Genomic DNA, 23866 nt, shown 5'->3' on the forward strand with positions numbered 1-23866 from the left:
TGGGATCTATAGTGACCACAAATCTGTCCTCTGCTCCTAGGTTGCATTGCCGCCGTTGTGTCAACGGCCGCCAGGTCTTTCCACCCCCTGATGGTTCTGACTGTACTTCAGACCTCGCTCAGTGGAACCATTGCACTGATAAGCGTGGGCTCCAGGATGAGGTACTCCAAGCTGCCTGGGATGCTACCTCCACTGCCATCACCTTCGTCTTCCACCAGCGTTCCCATGAGGAGCAGCGGGGGCTCCGCTGATAACCAGCTGGTCTGGATGTAGCTGTTAGAGGAAGGAGATAGGGAAAAGGGGCTCCTTACCTCACAGGGCCCTACTGAATTTTGTTCTCTGGGAAAACAATCATCAAGAAGGGCTGCATGATGTTTGCCCAAAATTTATTTTATAAGAAAAACTTTTTTGGTTAAAAAAAAGAAAGGAATAAAGGTATGAAAGGGACTGAGGCCTGGGAGCAGCATGGTAAGCCCAGCATGGGAAGAGGCCTGGAAGTGGGCACTCCTACACTTCTCTAAAGCCTAGGTACCTGCTTGAGGCAGGAAGGCAGGAACCTTAGGGTAAGGGGAGGATAACTGTCTTCAGATGGTGATGAAAACTACTTGGCCCAGGGTTCCCAGGATATTGAGTAAGGGGCCCAAAGGCTCTAAACCCAGCTGTGGGAATGCCTTTGTTGGGCCCGATCAAGGTCTCTAGAACCTCAGTACAAGGGAAGAAGGAAAAAGAAAAAAAATGATAGAGAAGGATAGAACTTGTTGTTGGGGTTTCTGGGCAGCCTATGCCTCAGCCCCTGCAAGCCGATGGTACTAAACATGGGTCTGTGAGGTATGGGCCCCATCACATGGTGCTGACATAATCTGCAAAGGCCTGGGATGAGTCCCACGAGTCGCTAACCACATGGCAGGTGGCCCGGAGTCGCCGGATGGCTTCCCTGGCTGTGACTGCATCCTGATCCAGCCAGTTCTGGAAGAGGCGCAGGTGACCAAAGGCTCCACGGCCCCAGCGCTCCAGCCGCTTGGCAAATTCCAGAAGCCCATCTGGCTTGATGCAGTTGGAACTGGTGGGGGGTAAGATGGATTAGATATCCAAAAGCAACTATTTCCTGGTTTATATCCCTGTAGTCCCATCCCTCCATGTACCTGATGTCCAGCTGACAGAGAGAGGAGGATGAATCCTCTGAGAAAACATCTGCCAGGGCCAGTAGGCCAGCATTCCCTGGAGAGAAGGGAAGAAGTACCTGTCACCTCCACCCAGGAACAAGGGTATCCCAACTCAACTCTGGCTAGGGAGAAGCCCCAGCACATAAATACCTATATTCCAACCTCCATGTTCCCAGTGGAGAGATCTGTACCTTCACCCAGTAAATTTTTAGGTCAAAGGCTTGGTTGGCTACTTCCCCCTCTCCCTCCCCAAGGTTCAGTCCCCACCCAGGCGGTTCCCTGGCAGCCGAAGGCCCTTCAGTGTGGAGTTGCCCTTCATAGCAGCAACCATCTCAGGCAGAAATTGAGCTGGGCGCTTTTCAAACAGACGGCAGAAGGAGAAGGTAATCTCTGTCAAGAGAAATTAGAATAAATTCCAATGGCTGCAATTAGGGCCTGTGCTTCCCCTCTTGCCCCAGTTAGTCCAGGCAAGCTGTGTGAATATTGTACAGAGGCTCAGAAAGCGGAATCAATTTATCCAAGACCCCAATCAAGGTTTAAACTAAATCAGTTCAAACCAGGGACTATGCTTGAATGTTCACTGTATGGCAGCTGTCTGCATGGACAATTCTCCTTTCACTTCCTCTTTTCCTCTCTATTCACTGACCACTCTCTATGCAGGGGTAGAGATCAGAGACAAGTTCATGTGGGGAGCCTGAGACAGCACATTTTTTCCTCCCCACCACCACGATTTCTGTCAGCCCCTGAAGGTAAGAAAGGCTTTTGGGTGAGTTACTCTAAAAGTGAGTAATTTTTCATGTTTAGTAAAGAAACAGTTGAAATTGGGATTTTTAAAAGGAAGGTCATACAGGTTGTATATCTATTTTATGTTTGAGGACACAAGACCAAGAAAGAAACAGTGGTTTGCTTACTTGTAGCAGAGCCACCATGAGGACCCAGGCACACACAGGTAATGGATAAGAAACTTACCTTGAAGAGTCAGATTCTGTAGCAAAAAGAGCACCTCACTCTGACAGTCAGCCAGATTCATGTCATGGAAGCTCAGTCTCTTCAGGGCTAGGTTGTGCTCTGGGTAGGAGATAGACCATGTGCTATTTCCCAAAGGGGGGGTTCCCGCCCACCCTCTTCCCTTCACCATTATGGTTAGGTCCTACCTTTGAGTGTCTGCAACACAAGCCCAAAATCCTGGGGAGAGGCAAAGGTGGCGCTATCCAGGGACAGCTGCTGCAGAGAACCTGAGGCCTTCAGTACAGAGCAGAGCAGTGGGGCTGGCTGGGCTCCCCTTGGAAATCCCATCTCCAGCTGCTCCAGGCAGTTTTCTGGATGTGGTAGGGAGAGAAGATTGCAGCTGGCCATCTCACCTCCATTGCAGGTCCTGTTCTGTCCTTATGGAATTCACTAAATCATTTATTCATCTACTTGTCCCTTGAGTGCCTGACATACAGCAGGCACTCTCCTAGGTTCTGGGAATACAGCGCTAATCACAAGATTTGGTTTTTTTGTTGTTGTTGTGGCAGTTTTTGGCCGGGGTTGGGTTTGAACCCCCCGCCTCTGGTATATGGGGCCGGTGTTCTAAATACAAGATTTGGTCCTTGCTCTAGTGGAGCTTTTAGTTCTTGGAAAGAAGCAAATCTCATTATGCAGAATGGTGAGATATAACTAAGGGAACATAGCAGGGGGACTTAGTCTAGTCTAAACATTAGTTCTGTTCTGGAGACTAAGCTGCCATGAACACTCTACTAGATTTATACTGGCCTGGGCCCTGTCCTGCCCATAGTTATCTTAGGTTCTAAGTGGTAGCAGATCTGGATTGGAGGTCCTCTCCCTTTCCCCCCACAGAAATGCACATTTGTACACACCCCTGTGCGCGCACACACACAATGCTTCACCTGGTATCTCCTCATCCCCAACTATGTGGCTAGGGGGCCCAGTGTTCCCTGGCACAGCAGGGTTGTCCCGCTGGCTTGGGTGGTCAACACGAATAGAAAGGACCCGTAGCAGAGGCAGGGCTCGCACGATGGCACGTGTCAGCTCCAAGATGGGCAGTGGTGAGAACAGGTCACTGAGATGCAGGGCACGGAGGCGGCATCCAGCCTGACCTGACAGGGCCCGCAGACTGTCCAGTAGGCGGAAGATATTAGAGCCTAGGCCTATGACAGGAAAGAGATTAGTCAGTCCTGTGGGAATGACAGCAGGGGCAGTATGCTCAGAGACAACTCCAGATATTTCTTTTGATTACCACCAGATTGCTTGGGCTTTGGAACAGAATGTTAAAAACCATTTGTCCCTCAACTACTCATCTGTGTCTTGCTTTTTCCTCAGGTAACCAGCAAACTGATGCCTCCTGTACTGGGCCATGCCCTCAAGAAGCATCAGACAGGGCAGTCACAAAATAGAAGATAGGATGTGGTGGGGCAGCATGTGGCTACTGGCTGAACAACAGGCCTAGACAGCAGCAGAGGTCTCTTAGACTTCTGAGTTTTGAGTAGTTTTTTGAAGAAGGTGGCCTTGAAGCAAGGATATTTTGTACAGAGGAGAAGACACAGGGATCACAGGGGAGTGCAAGACATGAATAGGAGGCTTGTCTGGCAAGATGGGACTTTAAAATTGAGCTTTAGAGGGAGGCCTTGAAAGGTGAAGAGATGGTTTATTATCTTCTAGGTCATGGGCAGCACCTGAAAACTGTGGGAGAGTGATAAACCCAATAGAGAGTATTTTAGAAGATTCATTAGATAGAAATGGGGCAGAAAAGATAACTCCATCCTGAATGAAGGAGGATCCAGAGGGTAGGGCAGCTGGTAAATGCCACAAGTAAATAATTCCTCAGCCTTCACCCCCTTGGGAGTACTGGCTCCTGTTGATTTATTCAACTAAGCTTAACCCAGCATCTACTGCGTAGCAGATATTTTAATAGACATTAGTGAGCAGCACACTGTTCTTGCCTGATAGAAACCTAAGATGCAGACTGAAGATATAACTATGAAAGAGGTGGGGTGAGCTGGCTCATGCCTATAATCTTAGCATTCTGGGAGGCCAAGGTGGGTGGATGGCTTGAGCTCAGGAGTTAACTCAGGGGCCCAGTTAAAGACCAGCCTAAGCAAGAATGAGACCTCGTCTCTAGTGAAAATAGAGTAATTAGCTGGTTGTTATGGTGGTGCCTGTAGTCCCAGCTACTAGGGAAACTGAGGTGTGAGGATCACTTAAGCCCAAGAGTTTCAGGTTGCTGTGAGCCATGATGACATCACGATAATCAACCCTAGGGTAACAGACTCTGTCTCAAAAAAAACAAAAACTATGAAAGTACAAAAGGTGAGTGTGGAACACCTAGATTGGCTGACATCAATGAAGGTGTTAGCTGAATTCTAAAAGACATAGAGTGAGATAAGCTGAAAGGGGAGGGAAGAATGATTGTGGCAGAGGGACTCAGCATATGCAGAGGTCTGGAAAACATTGAGTATTGCTGGTGTGTAAGATACGAATGGGGGAAAGTATTTAAGATACCATTATAGAGGTAAATGGGTGAGAACATAAATGACTCTAAGTCACATTGACAGAAAGCCACTGAAGAGTGTTTAAACAAATGACAGTTGGAGCTACATTTTTGAAAGGATATTTGGATTCCAGTGGAAACTGGGTTGCATGACAAAGGAGGAACTGTTGAGTCCAGGTGAGGAATATGGGCAACCTAAAGGAAAGATGTGGAGGTAAAGAATGGATTTGAGACTCTAAAGGCAGGACTTGGTGACCAAATATGTGAAGAAAGAGTGGTATTTCTGGATAACTGAGTCAACTGTGATGCCATTGAGAACAGGAGGAGAGTCTCTATAGAGTGAAAAGTTCATTTAGTTTGGATATAACATAACAGGCTGGGCACAGTGGCTCACGCCTGTAATCCTAACACTATGGGAGGTCAAGGCGGGTGGATTGCCTGAGCTCACAGATTCAAGACTAGCTTAAGCTAGAGCAAGACCCTGTCCCTAACAAATAGGCATTGTGGCAGGTACCTGTACTCACAGCTACCTGGGAAGCTGAGGCAAGAGAATCACTTGAGCCCAAGAATGCCATGGCATTCAACCCTAGGGTGACTAAGACTCTTGTCTTCAAACAAAATAGACTGGATATAATGAGTTTTGGGAGCTTGTGTGCTATTAAGTAATATTTAGTCATCAGCTGAATAAATGGGCCCAGAAATCTAGGAGAAAAATCTGGGCCAATGTCATAGAATGGGGAGTCTTTAGTATAGGCTGACTTTAAAGCTGTAGGAATGGATGAAGTTGTCCAGGAAGGACATGTAAAGTGTGTGTGTGTTGAACAATAAGAGAAGTAATGTCCAGGAAAGGAAGAGAAAAACTTTTTAGTTGTTTTTTAGATGCAGTCTCTGTTGCCCAGGCTAGAGTGCCATTACCTCAGCTTAGCTTGCGGCAACTTTGAACTCCTGGGATCAAGCAGTTCTGCCTCAGTACCCTGAGTAGCTGGGCCTATAGGTGCCTGCCACATCTGGCTAGTTTTTCTCTTGCTCAGGCTGGTCTCCAATTCCTGAGCTCAAGTGATTCTCTCATCTTGGCCTCCTAGTGTGCTAGGATTACAGGTGTGAGCCACTGCACCTAGCCAAATAAAGCTTTTTGATGTGGTGGAAACAGGTGTTTCATGAGGAAGATAATGATTAACAGCAGCAAATGCTGTTGAGAGTTAATGTAAAAGGACTGAAAGGCATACATTGGATCTAGTAACATGGAGGACCTTGTTGATAGGTCCTCAATACAGTGGTAGAGGTATCAGCAATAGGTTGTAAGAGAAATGGAGACAGAACAGATGACTGAACATGAGAGAAAAGAACAGCAGTGGATAACAGAATGAGAGGAGGTGGTGGTAGTTTTTGGTGGAGACTGATTTAATATTTAAATGGTGGGAGAAAGGAAGCAGCTAACTAGTGGTTTAAAAGCATGGGTTTTGGAGTCAGGTTGGCTGGATTTGAAACCTAGCTTTATAATTTACTAGCTAGATTATCCTGGGCAAGTCACTTGACCCCTTAGGGTTGTCGTAAGGATTAGTTAATTTAAAATATGCCAGAGACATATTAAGCAATGTGTAAACATTATTAAGCAACAAGCTTTCCTAAGAAGGTGGGAGGTATACATCTAGAGCACAGGTGGAAGAATTAGCCTTGGAATGGGATATCTTCCATTCTGGTGAAAAAGGAAGGGATGAGTGCAGATGCTGAAGATCGGTTGGTTAGTAAGTTGAAGGAGCTTGTGTGTGATCTAAAAAAGGAAAAGGAAGAAGAGTTTGGAAATGGAAGAGTAGGAATGGGAGCTGATGACCACAAATGTGTGGTAGCATCAGTTTGCACAGTTGTGATTTTTCTCTAGCAGTGCTCAGCAACCTAGGCAGATTGCTGGATTTGGCCAGAGCTGAAGTTTTACTAGCTGGGTATAAAAAGATGGGAAAGGACTGAGCACTGCCTTAAAGGCTGCTGGTCTGATAAAAAACTGACCTAGGCTGAGTGCAGTGGCTCATGCCTATAATCCCAGCACTCTGGGAAGCTGAGGTGGGTGGATTGCCTGAGCTCATGAGTTCAAGAACAGCCTGAGCTAGAGACCCCGTCTCTAAAAAATAGCTGAGCGTTGTGGTGGGCACCTGTAGTCTCAGCTACTTGGGAGGCTGAGGCAAGAGTATCGCTTGAGCCCAAGAGTTTCAGGTTGTTGTGAGCTAAGACGCCATAGTACTCTACTGAGGATGACCAAGAAAAACTGTCTTAAAAAAAGGTTCCACACCTTGTCTGGACAGCTGCTTTGATAGGACTGGTAGGCTCCAACCCCACCCCTGGCTATGTATGCTTATACTGTACTACTCCCACCTGCCCTTGCGTTGCTTCCCATATCTAAAATGTACTCATTCTTTCGATTCCAGCATATATGTCTCATTGTCTCTATAGAACACCTGTTTCCAACGATAAATCAAGCCTATAGCTCTCATGTTCCTAGCATGAGAGCTAGCACTGAGTCTGCCCCTCTGTGAGGCACACAAAGCTGCATCTTCAGCTTCCTGATGATACTTAAGTTAACCTCCCTTAGAATTAGGCACACAGCAAGTGCTGCTGGAAGGTCCAAGCCCAACCCTTGCCCCTCCAGGGTGCTCACCGTTGTAGGAGAGTGTGAGGCTCTCCAGAGACACCCAGGAGCTCAGCAGGTGGCATAGTGTCAGGGCTGCCTCCATGGAAAGAGGAACTGTGAATAGCTCCAAGGTAGAGATGCTACGGAATCTCTGGGAGGCTTCCAGTGCTGGAAGCCCCAGGCAGCTGGGATCTGAACCATCCAAAGCTCCGCAAGCCACTTCCCCAATCTCCATCTCTTCACCATCCTCCTTCTCACCAGCCACAATAAAAACAAAGTCATATAGGTCTTCAGACTCTGCACCAGACCCCTGACGGGTGCGAGTACCCTTCTTCCCTGCAGCTCGCTTGAAACGCTTTAGGGGCTTAGGCTGTGGGGCCAAGCTAGCTGGAGCTCGTTTGAATGAGGATGTGGAAGAGGAGGCAGAGGCGAAGGAAGTGGTGGCTGGAGTAGAGGGTGGTCGCTTGGTGCCAGGAGCCTCATGGGAGGTGGCTGGAGGGTACAGCTCCCTCTTAGGGTCTGTCCCGCCTGCTGTCAGGCTCTCTTGTGTGCTCCGGCGTGTAACCCTAGTGGTAGGTGCAGCTCTGGGTATCTGCTTGGCTTCACTCTTCCGCCGGGTGGCCATCAGGGCTGCAGCACATCGCTCAGCAGCATCTCGGCGAGGCCGGCGTGAGCCTAGCAAGAGGGACCCTTCATCTCGGGATGGGGCCCGGCCTCGGGAGGCCTCTCCACAGAGGCGGCAGGGTGAGCCACCAAGGCCTGGCTGCCAGAAGCCAGCACTCATGGTAAGGATAAGAATAAAAAAGGCTGACTCTGGCACAGGCCAGTTGTACAGCGACACTTGGTTGACAGCCCCATGGTGAATGAGCTGATGCAACAGCTGCCGAAGTGACTGCTGAGCAGCCACATCAGAGAACAGTGGGTGGCGGAACTTGAGGGTATGCAGGGAACTGGCCAGGGTCTCCAGAACCCTGCGGTTGGGCTCAGCCACCAGCTCAGTTGCACCCTGTAGCATGTTGCAGATAGTGAGCTGTCGGACATGGCGGGAGCTGTGCAGAAGAGGCGAGAATCTCTGGTCACAAAGACGCCTGTCAGAAGACACATCAATGGTCCCACGTAGAACATGGGAAAAAAAAGCCTCCATAAACTTCGCTCGCCAGCAAGTCACACTCTGAAAGCAGAGAACATGCCAGATACTAAGGGTATTATCCATGAAATTGTCATCCCAATTACCCCTCTCCCATAGCAAACTATTGAGCCAGGGAACATTGTAAACCTATACAAGTTCATTTAATCCTCACATCTTTGAGGTTTGTATTATCATTAGCCTCATTTCACAGGTAGGAAAACAGAAGCACAAAGTGGTGGTTATCACCTGTGGTCACACAGTAAGTGGCAGAAACAAGATCTGAAACTAAGGAAATACAGTTCCAGAGATCATTCTTTTGCTATAGTCTCATAATTCAATCACTCACTCCTATACATTCTTCCATATTTGTTTCTAGGACCTGATCCCAACTTACCATTCTTAATGCCACTACCTTTGTCCAGCTTATATCACCTCACCTGACCATTTTGTCGATTTCCTAACTACTCTCCCTGCCTCTTTTCCAAACTACTTTGCACAGGCCCACTGGATTTGTCTTTGTAAAACACTATTTTGATTACATTATTCTACTTTAAAACATCTATTGTTGGCTGGGCACGGTGGATCATGCCTATAATCCCAGCACTTGTGATGCCAAGGCAGGTGAATTACCTGAGCTCGAATTCAAAACAGCCTAAGCAAGAGCGAGACTCCACCTCTAAAAAAGAGCTGGGTGTTGTGGTAGGCCCCTGTAATCCCAGCTACTTGGGAGGCTAAGGCAAGAGGACTGCTTAAACCCAAGAGTTTGAGGTTGCTGTGAGCTGCACTCTACCAATGGTGACCAAGTGAAACTCTGTCTCAAAAAAAAAAAAAAAAGGCTGTGCCTGTAGCTCAGTGGGTAGGGCACTGGCCACATACACCCAGGGTGGTGGGTCTGAACCCAGCCCAGGCCTGTTGAACAACAATGGCAACTGCAACGAAAAAATAGCTGGATATTGTGGCAGGTGCCTGTAGTCCCAGCTACTTGGGAGGCTGAGGCAAGAGAATTGCTTAAGCCCAAGAGTTTGAAGTTGCTGTGAGCTGTGATGCTACAGCACTCTACCAAGGGCGACATAATGAGACTGTCTCAAAAAAAAAAAAAAAAGAACCATCTATTGTCTCCCTGCTGCATAGTTATTTTGAAATTTTTTCACCTGGCAGCAAAGCCTTTTCTACATTATAGCTTTGGCCTACCTGAGCTTTACTTCCTACATCTTGCTCATATGGATGTTTTACTCTGGCACAATTGGTCACCTCACTAACCCAAACCTGCCTTCTATTGTCCTTTCCTATATCTACCAGAAATTTTCTCCATTGCTGGACTAAATAAACTTCCTGAAAGGCCTTACTGACGTGTCATTCTTTTTTTTTTTGGAGACAGAGTCTTAATCTGTTGCCCTCGGTGGAGTGCCGTGGCATCACAGCTCACAACAACCCCAAACTCCTAGGCTTAAGCAATTCTCTTGCCTCAGCCTCCCAAGTAGCTGGGACTACAGGCACCCGCCACAATGCCTGGCTATTTTATTATTGTTGTTATTGCAGTGGTCGTTTAGCTGGCCCAGGCTGGATTTGAACCCGCCAGCCTTGGTGTCTGTGGCTGGCGCTAAGGCAACATGTCATTCTTTGAGGCTGTTTCTTTCTGGGACTCTTGACTACTTAAGTCTAAGGTGTTGGTACACTGTCTCATGATATTGAAGTCTTTTTGCCTGTGTACGTGTCTCAACCATGTTAGAAATTCATGGGGACCAGGAACCAACAGATTTGTTTTCTCAAAGGCAATAATTATTTGCTTTGATGGATATGGGACCTTATAGTAGTATTCTGATAATTTAGTAATTTAAATTTAGCAAATGATTTTCAAGCTTTGGTACACATCAAAATTTACTGTGGAACTTTTCTTTTTTTCAAAATTCATATGCAGCATACCCAGAATTGGTGATTCCATATGGTATACCTGAAGTAAGGTCCAAGTATTTATTTTTTTGAGACAGAGTCTCATTATGTTGCCCTCGGTAGAGTTAACAATGACATCACAGCTCACAGCAACCTCAAACTCTTGGGCTTAAGCGATTCTCTTGCCTCAGCCTCCCAAGTAGCTGGGACTACAGGTGCCTGCCACAATGCCCGGCCTTTTTTTTTTTTTTTTTGGTTGTAGTTGTCATTGTTTGGCAGGCCTGTGCTGGGTTTGAACTCCAAGCTCCAGGATACGTGGCTGGCAACCTAGCCGCTGAGCTACAGGTGCCAAGACCTAAGCATTATTATTTTTTCTTTCTCTCTCTCTTTTTTGTTTTTTTGTAGAGACAGAGTCTCACTTTATGGCCCTCGGTAGAGTGCCGTGGCCTCACACAGCTCACAGCAACCTCCAGCTCCCGGGCTTAAGCGATTCTCCTGCCTCAGCCTCCCGAGTAGCTGGGACTACAGGCGCCTGCCACAATGCCCGGCTATTTTTTGGTTGCAGTTTGGTCGGGGCCGGGTTTGAACCCGCCACCCTCGGTATATGGGGCCGGCGCCCTACGGACTGAGCCACAGGCGCCGCCCTTTTTTTTTTTTTTTTTAAGAGACAGAGTCCCACTTTGTTGCCCTCGGTAGACTGCTGTGACATTATAGCTCACAGCAGCTTCCAGCCTTTGGGCTTAGGTGATTCTCTTGCCTCAGCCTCCCGAATAGCTGGGACTACTGGTGCCCACCACAATGCCCGGCTATTTTTTGTTGCAGTTTGGCCGGGGCCGAATTTGAACCCATCACCCTTGGTATATGGGGCTGGCGCCTTACTCACTGAGCCACAGGCGCTGCCTACTAAGCATTATTTTTTAAACAACCTCCAGGTGATTCTGATGTACATTAGAGATGAGGAATTACTGCTACCTAATCCACAGGGCACACTGAGACACCAAGACAGGTACTAGGCCTCAGAGTTTCTAACTTAAAACCATCCCTAAAGTCATAGCTCTACTGCTATACCCTGGACCTCTCTGGATTTCTTTACTCATCTATAAAATGTAGAGTATCACTCGCTTCACAAGATTGTTCTGAAGATCAAATGACATAGTAAAAGTTAAAGCACTTTGTAAACAAAAATACAAAGTAGGTGTTAATGGTGCTGCTGCTGTTATCCCTGATGGGCAATGTGAAATGGAGGCAGACCTTGCTGAGCAAGCCTGAAGCAAAGATATTGGGGCCCTGGGCGGCGCCTGTGGCTCAGTGAGTAGGGCGCCGGCCCCATATGCCGAGGGTGGCGGGTTCAAACCCAGCCCCGGCCAAACTGCAACAAAAAAATAGCCGGGCGTTGTGGCGGGCGCCTGTAGTCCCAGCTGCTCGGGAGGCTGAGGCAAGAGAATCGCGTAAGCCCAAGAGTTAGAGGTTGCTGTGAGCCGTGTGACGCCATGGCACTCTACCCGAGGGCGGTACAGTGAGACTCTGTCTCTACAAAAAAAAAAAAAAGATATTGGGGCCCTGAGGTTCACTAACACTAAAAGCAGAACACTTTCTTTGGTCTCTAAGCTATCTTCATGAAATCCTCCATACTGCAGTGACCCTTAATTCATAGCCAAGGTTCTTAATATCTTAGCAGGAGCTTGGCCTCTACTAGCCCCCAGCAAAAGTGTCATGCCCATTGCCCTAGCTATTTCCCCAGACTCTGCCTGCTGTGGTAACAATTAGTAATTACTTATTCCTTTTGTTTGAATTAACCATGTAGCAGCATAGATAAAGGCCTTACCAGCAGCAGGGTATTAAGGAAGGCAGGAAAAAAATACCTAGCAACCAAATTTCTGCTCAGCTTTGAGTAGATGAGAGGGTATCCCTGAGTCCTTCAGGTCCTACCTCTAGTGTTCACTGGCCCACACTCATGGTCTTGAAAAACACTTGCAGGTAACCTTAGCAAAGCCTTCTGATTTTATAAGTGAGATAAGTGGTTATAAGATCTGGGACTAAAATATGGATGAAGGTGGGCGGCACCTGTGGCTCAGTGAGCAGGGCGCTGGCCCCATATGCCGAGGGTGGTGGGTTCAAACCCAGCTCCAGCCAAACTGCAACAAAAAAATAGCCGGGCGTTGTGGCGGGCGCCTGTAGTCCCAGCTGCTCTGGAGGCTGAGGCAAGAGAATCGCGTAAGCCCAAGATTTAGAGGTTGCTGTGAGCCGTGTGATGCCATGGCACTCTAACCGAGGGCGGTACAGTGAGACTCTGTCTCTACAAAAAAAAAAAAAAAATATATGGATGAAGGTATGAACCAAGATACTATGACTTATTTCTGGTCATAAAAGGCATGGAGGATATTTAAGTTAGCTATATAAATACTGAACTTTTTCAGACATGTTAATAGTTGATGAAGACAATGGAAGAGAAATTAGAATACCCCAGACACATGATAACTGTAGTGAGCAGCATGACATTGTGCTCAGAAACATGCATTCCAGAGCCAGACTGCTTCAACTTGAATACTGGGTCTGCCATTCACTAATTGTAACCTTAGGCAAGCCATTTCATCTCTTTTTGCCTCAGCTTCATCATCTATAAAGTGGAAGATATCTATACCAACATCATGGCATTCTTGTAGGGGTTAAAAGGGCATGGAAAGTTATTATGATTTTTTTTTTTTTTTTGAGACAAAGTCTCACTCTGTTGCAGCTGGGACTACAGGTGCCTGCCACAACACCCAGCAAATTTTTCTAATTTTAGTAGAGATGGGATCTTGCTTTTGCTCAGGCTGCCTTGAACCTGAGCTCAAAGGATCTTCCCACCTTGGACTCAGAGAGTGCTGCAATTACAGGTGTGAGCCACCACACTCAGCATGCAAAGTTAGTTTTGACAGCTATCTCAATGGCTTATAAATTAATGCACAAGGAGACAGCAGGTCACTGCATTTTATTCCATCACAACCTTTTAATGTATGCTAAAACATCAAAGCTAAAAAATATCTGAGAGAGCTAATCCAAGCCACTTATTTTGTGGACTTGTACACTACAGCCCAGAAAAGTAACTTAAATTCTTTTGGTGAGGGTAAGGGAAACAGGCATAAACAATGAGGTGAAGTGACATTTGCTCATCAACACATTCCTTGCCCCATCCTCAATGGGCTGGCAGCTCAGGCACTGGTGGGGAAGAGGAAGTGTATATAACTAAGGAAGGTTAAGTATCTTCTTGTACTAAGGTGTCAGAGCCAGCAATGTGCACAGACTATTGCCCATTCTTTTTCTGATAATAGAAATACTGTTTGTGGAAAGATAATGAAGCAAATGAACATTCATGTATAAATCAACTCTGTATATTTTGTTTTGTTTTTTCAGACAGAGTCTCACTCAACCTCAAACTCCTGGTTTCAAGCGATCCTGCCCTCTCAGCCTTGCAGGGTGCTGTGACTACAGGCATGAGCCACCACTTCTGGCCTGTATTTTCATTTTTAGTTCTGTCCATTTAATGATTAGCACTCTTTCAAACCCGAGATTTGATATGTAGTCAACTTCATTCATTATTTTTGTTTTGTGCTTCTATTTTTTTTTAATTTTATTTATTTTGGGGGGGGGGGGAGACAGGGTCTTACTTTGTTGCCTTGACATAAAAGAAATGGCATGACCATAGCTCACTGCAACCTCAAACTCCTAGGCTCAAGTGATCCTTCTGTCTTAGCCTCTCAAGTAGATGGGACTACAGGAACATGCCACCACATTCAGCTAATTTTCCTATTTTTTGTTGAAGCAAGGTCGCACTGCGTTGCTCAGGTGGGTATTGAACTCCTAACCTTGAGCAATCCTCCCACTTTGGCCTCCCAAAGTCCTGGGACTATAGGCACAAGCCACTATGCCTGGTATGTGTTTAATTTTTCTTAAATGTATATAGAAATAATTTGAGTATACTGTTAAGTGAGGCTCTAACTGTATTTTCCCCAAATGGTTAGCCAATTACCAGAGAACCATTTATTGAGTAACCCTTTATTTCCCCATTGCTTTGTTTGCAGAGTTCTATTTCATTCTATAGATCTCTTTGCACACACTAGTATTATACAGTTTTAGACACTATCGCTTTATATCTTGTTCACCATTGTATCCCTAAAACCTAGAATAATACATGGAATTAAGCAAGTACTCTTTGAGTAATGAGTGAGGTGAAGGTTACTGTCATGTAAAAGTGGGAAGCCTAAAATACCCTTTGAAGTGGATATGCTCCAAGTCAGGATCTCTGCCTAAGTGACATTAAGCTGGGCCTCCTAAATGTTCAGAAGTGCTTTGAGCCAACAAAACAAGATAACAAACATTCTTTTCCAGGAAGCTTGAGATAATGTTGGAAAAAGAAAGCTGTCTCTGGTGGTGCCTGTGGCTCAAAGGAGTAGGGCAGCAGCCCCATAAGCGGAGGTGGCGGGTTCAAACCCAGCCCTGGCCAAAAACTGCAAAAAAAGAAAGCTTTCTCCAAGAGAAAAGATATTATAATCTTCATTATCTGCTGGTCAGCCATACATATTGCTTGTGAAATATTGGGACAAAGTGAATCTTATGTTTCCTTAGAGATGGCAGAAAGCCATTACTGTTTTCTTTTTTTTTGGTAGAGACAGAGTCTCACTTTATGGCCCTCGGTTGAGTGCCATGGCCTCACACAGCTCACAGCAACCTCCAACTCCTGGGCTTAAGCGATTCTCTTGCCTCAGCCTCCCGAGTAGCTGGGACTACAGGCGCCCGCCACAACGCCCGGCCATTTTTTGGTTGCAGTTTGGCCAGGGCCGGGTTTGAACCCGCCACCCTCGGTATATGGGGCCGGCACCTTACCGACTGAGCCACAGGCACCGCCCGCCATTACTGTTTTCTAACACTCTTGTGTCCACTTCTCTTCCTCATAAGACCTAGAGTCTGAGCATTTCTTGGGGACACAAGAGTCCCCATTCTGAACTCCAAGGGTTACAGTCCAGATGTGAAAGTGGAAAAGCAGAAGGATATAGGGCAGAATGTTAATAAACTTAGTGTATCCCCAGAAATTAAATCTCCAATTCCTGATTCTACCTTTTTGGGGGGGGAGGGCAGTCATTTGGCCTCACTTACTATATAAAATATCCCAGTTAAAATACTACTTCCTAAGAAAGAGCTTCTTGCTCCCTTCCCCCTCAATGTCCTTATTACCCTCTATCACAACACTTATCCTATTATATGTGATCTATTTGAGATTTCCCCATTAAACTAGTAGATCCTCAAGATTAGGGACTATGTTTATACTTCCAATATCTAGTATAAGATTTGGTTTGTAGTAAGCTTTTTTTTTTTTGAGATGGGGGTCTTGCTATGTTGCCCAGGCTGGTTGCAAACTCCTGTGTTCAGTCCTTCCACCTTTGCCTCCATGTAGTAGTAAGTTTTATTTTTTATTTATTTTTGAGATAGTGTCTCACTATGTCACCCTCGGTAGAGTGATATGGCATCACAGCTCACAGCAACCTCAAACTCTTGGGCTTAAGGGATTCTCCTGCCTTGGCCTCCCAAGTAGCTGGGACTACAGGCGCCTGCCACAATGCCTGGCTATTTTTTGTTGTTGTTGTAGTTGTCATTTTTGTTTGGCAGGCCCGGGCTGGGTTTGAACCTGCCAGCCCCGGTGTATGTTGCCAGCACCCTAGCCGCTGAGCTACAGATGCCGAGCCTAGTAGTAAGCTTTAATAAATGTTTATTGAATGAAATCTGTCCCATCACCTAATTACGGAACAACAAAAGAAATTCTGCTTAAATGAGAACTCCAGTGATTTATATCTGAATGAGCTAATAACAGAATTGCAGGGCTAGAAGAAGCCCTAAAAGTCATCTTGCCCAACTCCGTGTACAAGGCTGAATTCCTTGTACAGCATCCTTGTGTCAGGAGTTATCCAGACTGTATTTGAACACGTAGTAATGGGAAGTTTACTACCTCTGGAATTAGCTTGTTTTATCATTGATGATCTCAGAGTTTAATTTTTTACCTTCAATTTAACAAAAATGTATCCTCCTTTAGCTTTCGCCTAGAAAAAGTCTATCAATCCCTTTCATGTAACAACCATTCATATATTTCAAGACCATTCATGCTTCCTTCCCAAGTCTTCTCTTTTTCAGGAAAAACATCTCCAGTCTTCTAATATGACTCAAACATTGTGGCTTTGACTTCTTTCTCCATACTCCAGGGATAGCCTGACCACTGCAGAGCAGGACTATCATCCTCTTGTCCTTCAGCCTATATTATAGTTACATTAGTTCACACAGTTCAGGGTACAGTCATAAGTGGCTCTAACACATTATTGACTAAACTTTCTTAATCATTTTTATATAAGCTGCTGCTAAGCCAGACCGATCTATCCTACTCTGAGGCCTTGCAATTAGAATTTTTTAGACTAGGGCAGCGCCTGTGGCTCAAGGAGTAGGGCGCCGGTCCCATATGCCGGAGGTGGCGGGTTCAAACCTAGCCCCGGCCAAAAGCCACAAAAAAAAAAAAAAAAAAAGAATTTTTTAGACTTAGTGAAATGTTGGTTTATTTTGTTAAATTTCATTTTGTTTGATTTGATCACTGCACCAACCCCATCAAGAACTCTAGGAATCCTAGTTCTGCCACCCATTGTGATCTCTACTCTTCCCTGTTTTGTGTCCCCTGAAAAAATGGTGAGTAAGCAAGTTAGTGACAAATGCTATGATGTCTTGTGACATCATGAGAGCCTTCCTCCCAAATCTATTTCATCCCTGCCTGTGCACTTTACCAGTACCCAGCCTGTGTCTGTGTGCTAGTCCTATTTTCACTGTGCAAAATCAGTCCAGTGCTCTACCTGATAACTTACTTCCAAACTAGAAGGCCTTGTCTTCATCAGCTCATCCCAGAGTCGGCGCCAGATGGCCTGAGTAGAGAGGCCTGTAGGGAGAAATATCACACTTACTTGGCTGCCTTCTGGCCACTATGAGTGAAGTATAACAGCCTTTCATGTTGTCCTTTGGGCTCATAAGAGTAATATGGTAGAGGAATTAAGAACACTGGCTTTAAAGACAGACTTTGCGGGTTTGAATATAAGCAAACTACACTCTAGCTAAGTGACTTTGGGCAAATTACTTAATTTCTCTGTACTTCAGTTTCCTCATCTGTAAAACGTAGTTAAAATAGTTAACAACAGGGTTGTTGAAAGGATTGAATGAATTTCTCTGATTAAAGTGCCTAGGACAGTGCTTGGCACATTGGACTTAAATGTTAGCTGTTTATAGATGTGTCTAATGAGGGAGGCAGCTTGGTTAAACGATAAAATAAAAATGTAGAAGATCTGAGTTCTAGTTCTGGGCTAGATCATATTCTCACTTTGCATTTCATAGGATACTGAGGAATCAGAAAGAAAAAAAGTAGGTGTGAAGGTGCTTCAAAACATGAAGTTCTCTGTGCTAGTATCAGGTGTAATATTTACCTGAAGAATATCATGATGCCTTGCTCAAAATTACTGAGAAAGAGACAGAAAGGTACTCACCTTTCTTGAGGGCAGTTTCCTCAATCCTCTCCAAGTAATATATATTGAGCAGAGGTAAGATGCTTTGAAGTATTGGGCCTGGGAGGGCTACAAAAACCAAAGCACAAAGTTTACTCCCCCCCACCCCCACAGGGTATCAAGCATTATTTATCCTATTGGAAAGGAAAATGGAAGGACAGACTTCTCATTTGATAAACAGAACCTATAGAAGCTAATTTAAGTCTATTCCAAGCTCTGGCACACTTATCTTCAGCCACTCAGTTGGGAGCTGGAATTTCAGGGGCAAGGGTGAAATAATCCCACAAAACAAGCTGACATGCTAAATGGGCTTGATATGCTCATTTAGGAGTTCACTTATCCCCAAACATAATGAAATATTCCGCATTAAAAAATTCCTAGTCCTACTACTGAAGATATGTTATAAAAAGACCTTCATAATCTGCCCTACCAACTTCGGCTCCCTGCTTTGCCTCCTACACACTTCAGCTGCACAACTACCTTTCTCATTTACCTTACATATTTGTGCTGCTTCTTTCTCTGTTCCTTGTCATGCTGTTCTCTCAAACAGGAATATCCTTGCCACTTTCACTGTATCAGCTACTCATCCTTCAAGTATGACGTATCCTTCATTAAGTCTGCTGAATTCTTTTCCTGTTCTTTCTCTTTGGCAAACTGCTATACCCTGAACTAGTAGTATTCTATGAAAAACAAAGACAATTAACCTCTATAATCTATTCAATATATCTTTTTTTTTTTTTTTTTTTGTAGAGACAGAGTCTCACTTTACTGCCCTCGGTAGAGTGCCGTGGCATCGCATGGCTCACAGCAATCTCCAGCTCTTGGGCTTATGTGATTCTCTTTCTCAGCCTCCTGAGCAGCTGGGACTACAGGCGCCCGCGATAACGCCCGGCTATTTTTTTGTTGTTGCAGTTTGGCCGGGGCTGGGTTTGAACTCACCATCCTCGGCATATGGGGCCGGCGCCCTACTCACTGAGCCACAGGCACCGCCCTATTCAATATATCTTAAAAACAAAACTTGCTCTTGCCAACTCCTCTAGTTCTAAGAGGTAGTTTAGAATAGTGATAAAGGGCTATAGAATTGGAAAAATCTGGGTGAAATCCTAACTGTTAAAACAAAAGCTTGGACACATTAATTAAGCCTCTGTAAAGCTCTGTAACTCAGATCCTCAGTTTTTTTTGAAGACAGAGCCTCAAGCTGTTGCCCTGGGTAGAGTGTCCTGGCATCACAGCTCACAGTAACCTCCAACTCCTGCGCTCAAACGATTCTTCTGCCTCAGCCTCCCAAGTAGCTGGAACTACAGGCACCGGCCACAATGCCCAGCTATTTTTTGGTTGCAGCCTTCATTGTTGTTTGGCAGGCCTGGGCTAGATTCGAACCCGCCAGCTCAGGTATATGTGGGGGGCACCTTAGCCACTTGAGCCACGGACACAGAGCCAGTTTCCTCAGTTTTAAAATAAGAGCTAAGAATAACTATTAAGGCTCGGCGCCGGCTGGTTGTGGTCCCTCACACCTGTAATCCCAGCACACTGGGAGGCCCAGGTGGGTGGATTACTTGAGCTCACAGGTTTGAGACCAGCCTTAGCAAAAGCGAGACCCTGTCTGAGGCAAGGGGATCGCTTGAGCCCAAGAGTTGGAGGTTGCTGTGAGCTATGACACGACAGCACTCTACTTAGGGCAACAGCTTGAGACTCTCAAAAAAAAAAAATGCACACACAAAACAAATAAAAAGGCTCAGTGCTAGCCACATACACCAAGGCTGGCAGGTTAGAACCTGGCCCAAGCCTGCTAAATAACAGTTACAACTGCAACAACAACAAAAATTAGCCGGGCGTTATGGCCGGCGCCTGTAGTCCCAGCCACTTGGGAGGCTGAGGCAAGAGAATAGCCTAAGCCCAAGAGTTTGAAGTTACTGTGAGCTGTGATGCCACAGTACTCTACTGAGGGCAAAATAGTTGAGATTTTGTCTCAAAAAAAAAAAAAAAAAAAGAATAACTATTAAAATAGAGATAAGAATAACTACTTCATGACGCTGTCATGAAGATTAAAAGAAAGTATGCTTGTAATCTGTTTAAAACAATACCTAGGGCGGCGCCTGTGGCTCAGCGGGTAGGGCGCCGGTCCCATATGCCGGAGGTGGTGGGTTCAAACCCAGCCCCGGCCAAATTAAAAAAAAAAAAAAAAACAATACCTAAAAAAACCAAAAAGAAAAGAAAAGAAAAAAAAAACAATATCTAGCCAGGGCAGTGGCCCGATATACCAGAGGTAGTAGGTTCAAACCCGGCCCTGGCCAAAAACTGCAAAAAAAAAAAAAAAAAAAAAAAAAACCAAAAAACCTAGCCATAATATGCTTACAAAATTTTGGCTATTATTATTTTTTATCCTGTCAATAGCATCTCTCTCCTATCAAAAATAAGTCTAAGATCTTGGAGTATACCAAAACTTCCATGCCAGGATCTCCTTTTATCTTTACTTGTAGAGTAAGTGAATCTTGATATCCAAGAATCTAATATAATTCTTTGCACATGTAGGTACTCGATGTACCTGCTGAATGAAACTATTAATTCCCTATGTAATTACACTAATGGAGGCATCGTCACTATTAATGTATTATTACTGCAACAGCCTAACTGCTCTCCTTGACCTTGGTTTCTCTCCAGTCTTTCTTTGTCCTATTCTTGCTGATGACATTTCCCTCTTCAAAACCCTTCAAAGGCTTTCCACTGCATTCAAGGTGAAGTCCAAACTTCATATTCCTGGTCAGGTGCAGTGGCTCACACCTATAATCCTAGCACTCTGGAAGGCTGAGGTGGAAGGCTCCCTTGAGCTCAGGAGTTCAAGACCAGCCTAAGGAAGAGTCAGACCCCATCTCTACTGAAAACAGAAAAACTAGCTGGGTGTTGTGGCACACACCTGTAGTCCAGCTACTCAGGAGGCTGAGGCAAGAGGATCACTTGAACACAAGAGTTTGAAGTTGCTGTGAGGTATGATAATGCCACACACTCTAACCAGGCTGAGTGAGACTGTCTCAAAACAAACTCTACACTCTGGTATTCAAGGTATAATATACTTTATTCTACTTAAGTTTTCTCATTGTTCCCATTCCTAATCCCTCTATTCACTCACCTACCCCCACTCCTTATACAGAGTGATTCTAGTCCACGACCTCCAGGAAGCTTTTCCCAGCTATTAGCCCACACTGGGCTTTTCCTCCAAATTAGCAGGCCTCTTACTTGGTCCATTTCCTAAAAGGCCTTACTTGATAAACTTTTTCTCTGTGATTGTTTACCTGATCTAGGCCCACAGGACTTCTTCCTCCCCTGTCTCCTCTCAACCTGGTTGGGGGCTCAATCAATAATAATGGTGGTAATATGTACAGCAGTGATGGGGGAAGGTAGAAGGAGGAAAAGGAGACTCAGTAAACCATCAATTGTGTGTTTTGGGGGGGAAGAAGCAACACAGAAGGAAGTTCCTCCAGAGTTTTACCCCCTTTTCTTCCAATCTGCTCCCCTCTATTTAGCCATCCCCTCTCAGAGCCAGAGGAATTCTCACCCCTATCACCCACAGACTACTCTCTTCCTTTCTCCCATCTTCTTAAGCCAGGCTCTTCCTTGCTTCCTTCTACTATGTACCTTTAATGCTTCTATTTTCCAACTTGGGGCCTTTACAGCCAGTCGTCTCCTCTTCTAGCCAGGTTTAGCAACCCAGAAGATCCAGCCTGACACAGATCCTCTCTGCCTTCTTCTACACTTTGGAAGATTTTTCTGAGCCCCCCCCCCCACTTCCCCCGCTTAGTTCCACTGAAACTTCTCTCTCATTTCTCAAAGGTCCAGCCTAACCATCTCTCCTTGGCTGTGTGCTGGCACAGAGCCTCCACAATCAGGCCTGGCCTGGCCTGAGGCCTTCTAACAGTCTGTCCCCCGCCCTCCCGTACAGGAAGGCCCTTGGGCCTAATCAGTATTGGTGCCTCACTCCCACCACCTAGGGCCTTCCAGGCCTTCCAGACCTTCGGGCTTACTCTAGAGCCCCCAAACTCCAAGGCCTTTTCACTATACCCACCTTTTCAAGATATAACCAAACCCCGCCATCCTCGGGACCTCAAGCCCTCACTCCTGACCTGATCAGGGCTTTCTTCCTGGCAAAGACGCCACCGCTGCTGTCACCCCCAAGGCCTCCTCGAGGAACACCCCTCCCCCCCCTACCCCGCACACTCCAAGGCCCAGAGCCGCCCCTCCTACTGCCCCCAACCCCAGGTCCTGCGCGGGCCCAGATCTTCTCTCCCAACTTCAGCCGGGCCTCTGGGCCCCACCCCCCTCACACTGCCAGTCTGTTGGGCCCAAAGTCCCCCTAGTCCCCTGGGCGGCCAAGCCTGCCTCGCACAGCCTTCACTTTCCCCTTTTATTCTCCTTGGGTCGCGGACCTCAGTTTCCCTCATCAGCTGCTAGGCTGTGACAGGCGGCACCCACCGCACGGCCCGGCCTCCCCGTGCCCAGCTGGCAGCAGGCCGCCTCTCCTCCGTTACCCGGCCCGGGCTCCCGGCCCCGCCAGCCCGACTCGTCGGTTCCCCTGCCTCGCGGCTGATCCCTGCGCCCCAGGCCGCCGGCCGTGGCTGATCAGCCCGGACCCCCTCCACCATGGCCCGGGCACCTCGGGCTTGGGGCCTTCGTTCACTCCCCTTCGGACCAAGGCCTCTTAGCAGTGACGCGCCCCCTCCCATTCTGGCCCGTCGGTCCGGGATCCCGGGCCGTCGCCCCGCCTGGGGCCTCCAGGGCCCTTCCCGCCTGTCGGTCATTCGAGCCTCCCCCGTTGTAAGGCGCTCCAGCCCCCTCCACTCGCTCACGGGCCCTGCCTGGCCTCCGGCGCTCCCTGCCCTGCCGTCGCTCAGTCGCTCAATTAGTTTGGCACCCGAGGCCCGGGTGGTCAGTTCGCTGCCGTCTGGAAGGCCGCGGCGCCGCAAGCCTTTCGGCCTCTCCCCCGGCCCTGTTCCCTTGCACTCCAATCCGCTGTCCTGCCCCTGCCCATCGGCTTGGTCTCTCGAGCCTCCGCACCGATGGGCGTCCCGGCCGTCAGTCAGGTTAGGGGCCCCGGGCCTGGCCTCCCTGCCTTAGGCCGGGCCTCCGACCTCGGACCCTGCTCCCGAGCAGGCGGACCTTCCCAGTCCATCGGTCCGACATCCCAGACTGCTCAGCCCAGCCCGGCCGAGTGTCAGTCCAGTACGCGCAGCTCCAGCCCGCCAGCCAAGCCTCTGTCGCCCGGGCCTGCCTGCCTCGCCTCCCACCGGGCCTTCTGGCCTCGCCCCCCGCGCCCCTCAGCCAGGCCGCGGTGCGGGTCCACCTCCCATTTGGTCTCTGTCTTTACTGTCCAACCCTGTCAGTCACGGAATTCGTGCTCTGACCTAACGATCTGGCTTCCAGTGCCCCAGGCTGGGCCTTGCCCCGGGCCTCCCGGCCTCGCCCCCCGCGCCCCCCGGCCTCTGGGCCGTCCCCGCTCGTTGCCAGAGGTAGCCCCTCACCCCGCGACTTACCCCACACCCCGCTCTCCAGAACCCCCATATGGGCGCTCACCGCCCGCCCGCACAGCTCGAACAGGGCGGGGGGAGCGTTGGGGCCCGAAGCCGAGCTCTTCGCTGGCGCCGCCTCCCGGGACGTGGCCTCCATGGTCGTTGCCGCCGCTACCTCACAGAACCAGCAACTCTGGGCGCGCCAGGCCTCGAGCGCCGCCATCTTGGGGAGGTGCGCGAGCCCGAAAGTGGCGTCCGCGGACCGCCATCTTGAAAAGGTCTGCAGTTAGGACCGCACCATAAGCAATATGGGTAAGAACGTGAACTACGCTAAAGGAATGTCGAATAAATTAGCACAGTTCCCAAGTCTCTCAGGAGCTACTGTTTTAAATAAAGACCTAGATCAATATATTTGGGTCTTGATTGACTAAGCGGATGTTTCTTCGCAAAGCCTTCTCAGCTCAAGTACCACCTACCCCTAACCCTCGCCTGAGGCGAGTAGTATGTG

The 23866-nt window shown here is 47.4% G+C and overlaps 2 protein-coding genes across 2 annotated transcripts in view; one reads left to right on the forward strand and one right to left on the reverse strand.

Moving 5' to 3' along the window:
• RAD54L (RAD54 like) overlaps window positions 1-446 on the forward strand; it is a 32784-nt gene extending 32338 nt beyond the window's left edge. Inside the window, exon 18 of the mRNA XM_053577162.1 lies at window positions 41-446. Coding sequence (XP_053433137.1) covers window positions 41-251 — 211 coding nt within the window. The 3' untranslated portion in view covers window positions 252-446. The remainder of the gene's footprint in view (window positions 1-40) is intronic.
• On the reverse strand, window positions 370-23863 carry LRRC41 (leucine rich repeat containing 41). The gene is made up of 10 exons (XM_053577161.1): window positions 23383-23863; window positions 17840-17926; window positions 17171-17241; window positions 7304-8447; window positions 3053-3313; window positions 2318-2482; window positions 2133-2231; window positions 1431-1553; window positions 1143-1218; window positions 370-1060 (listed from the first exon to the last, which is right to left on the reverse strand). Exons 1-10 carry the CDS (start codon window positions 23579-23581, stop codon window positions 841-843), a joined length of 2445 nt encoding a protein of 814 aa, XP_053433136.1. The 5' UTR covers window positions 23582-23863; the 3' UTR covers window positions 370-840.
• Between the last annotated feature and the right edge of the window lie 3 nt (window positions 23864-23866).

Source organism: Nycticebus coucang, chromosome 22, assembly GCF_027406575.1.
Source record: "Nycticebus coucang isolate mNycCou1 chromosome 22, mNycCou1.pri, whole genome shotgun sequence".
NCBI classification, from domain to species: Eukaryota; Metazoa; Chordata; class Mammalia; order Primates; family Lorisidae; genus Nycticebus; species Nycticebus coucang.

Bases quoted from the DNA above. Each gene is read 5' to 3' on its own strand.
- LRRC41 (XM_053577161.1), bottom strand. From the start codon at position 23,581: ATGGCGGCGCTCGAGGCCTGGCGCGCCCAGAGTTGCTGGTTCTGTGAG. The intron at 17,927-23,382 runs GTAAGTCGCGGG...TGGTTTTTGTAG, and splicing joins TCTGGAGAGCGGGGTGTGGG to CCCTCCCAGGCCCAATACTT. The intron at 17,242-17,839 runs GTGAGTACCTTT...TTCTCCCTACAG, and splicing joins GGAAACTGCCCTCAAGAAAG to GCCTCTCTACTCAGGCCATC.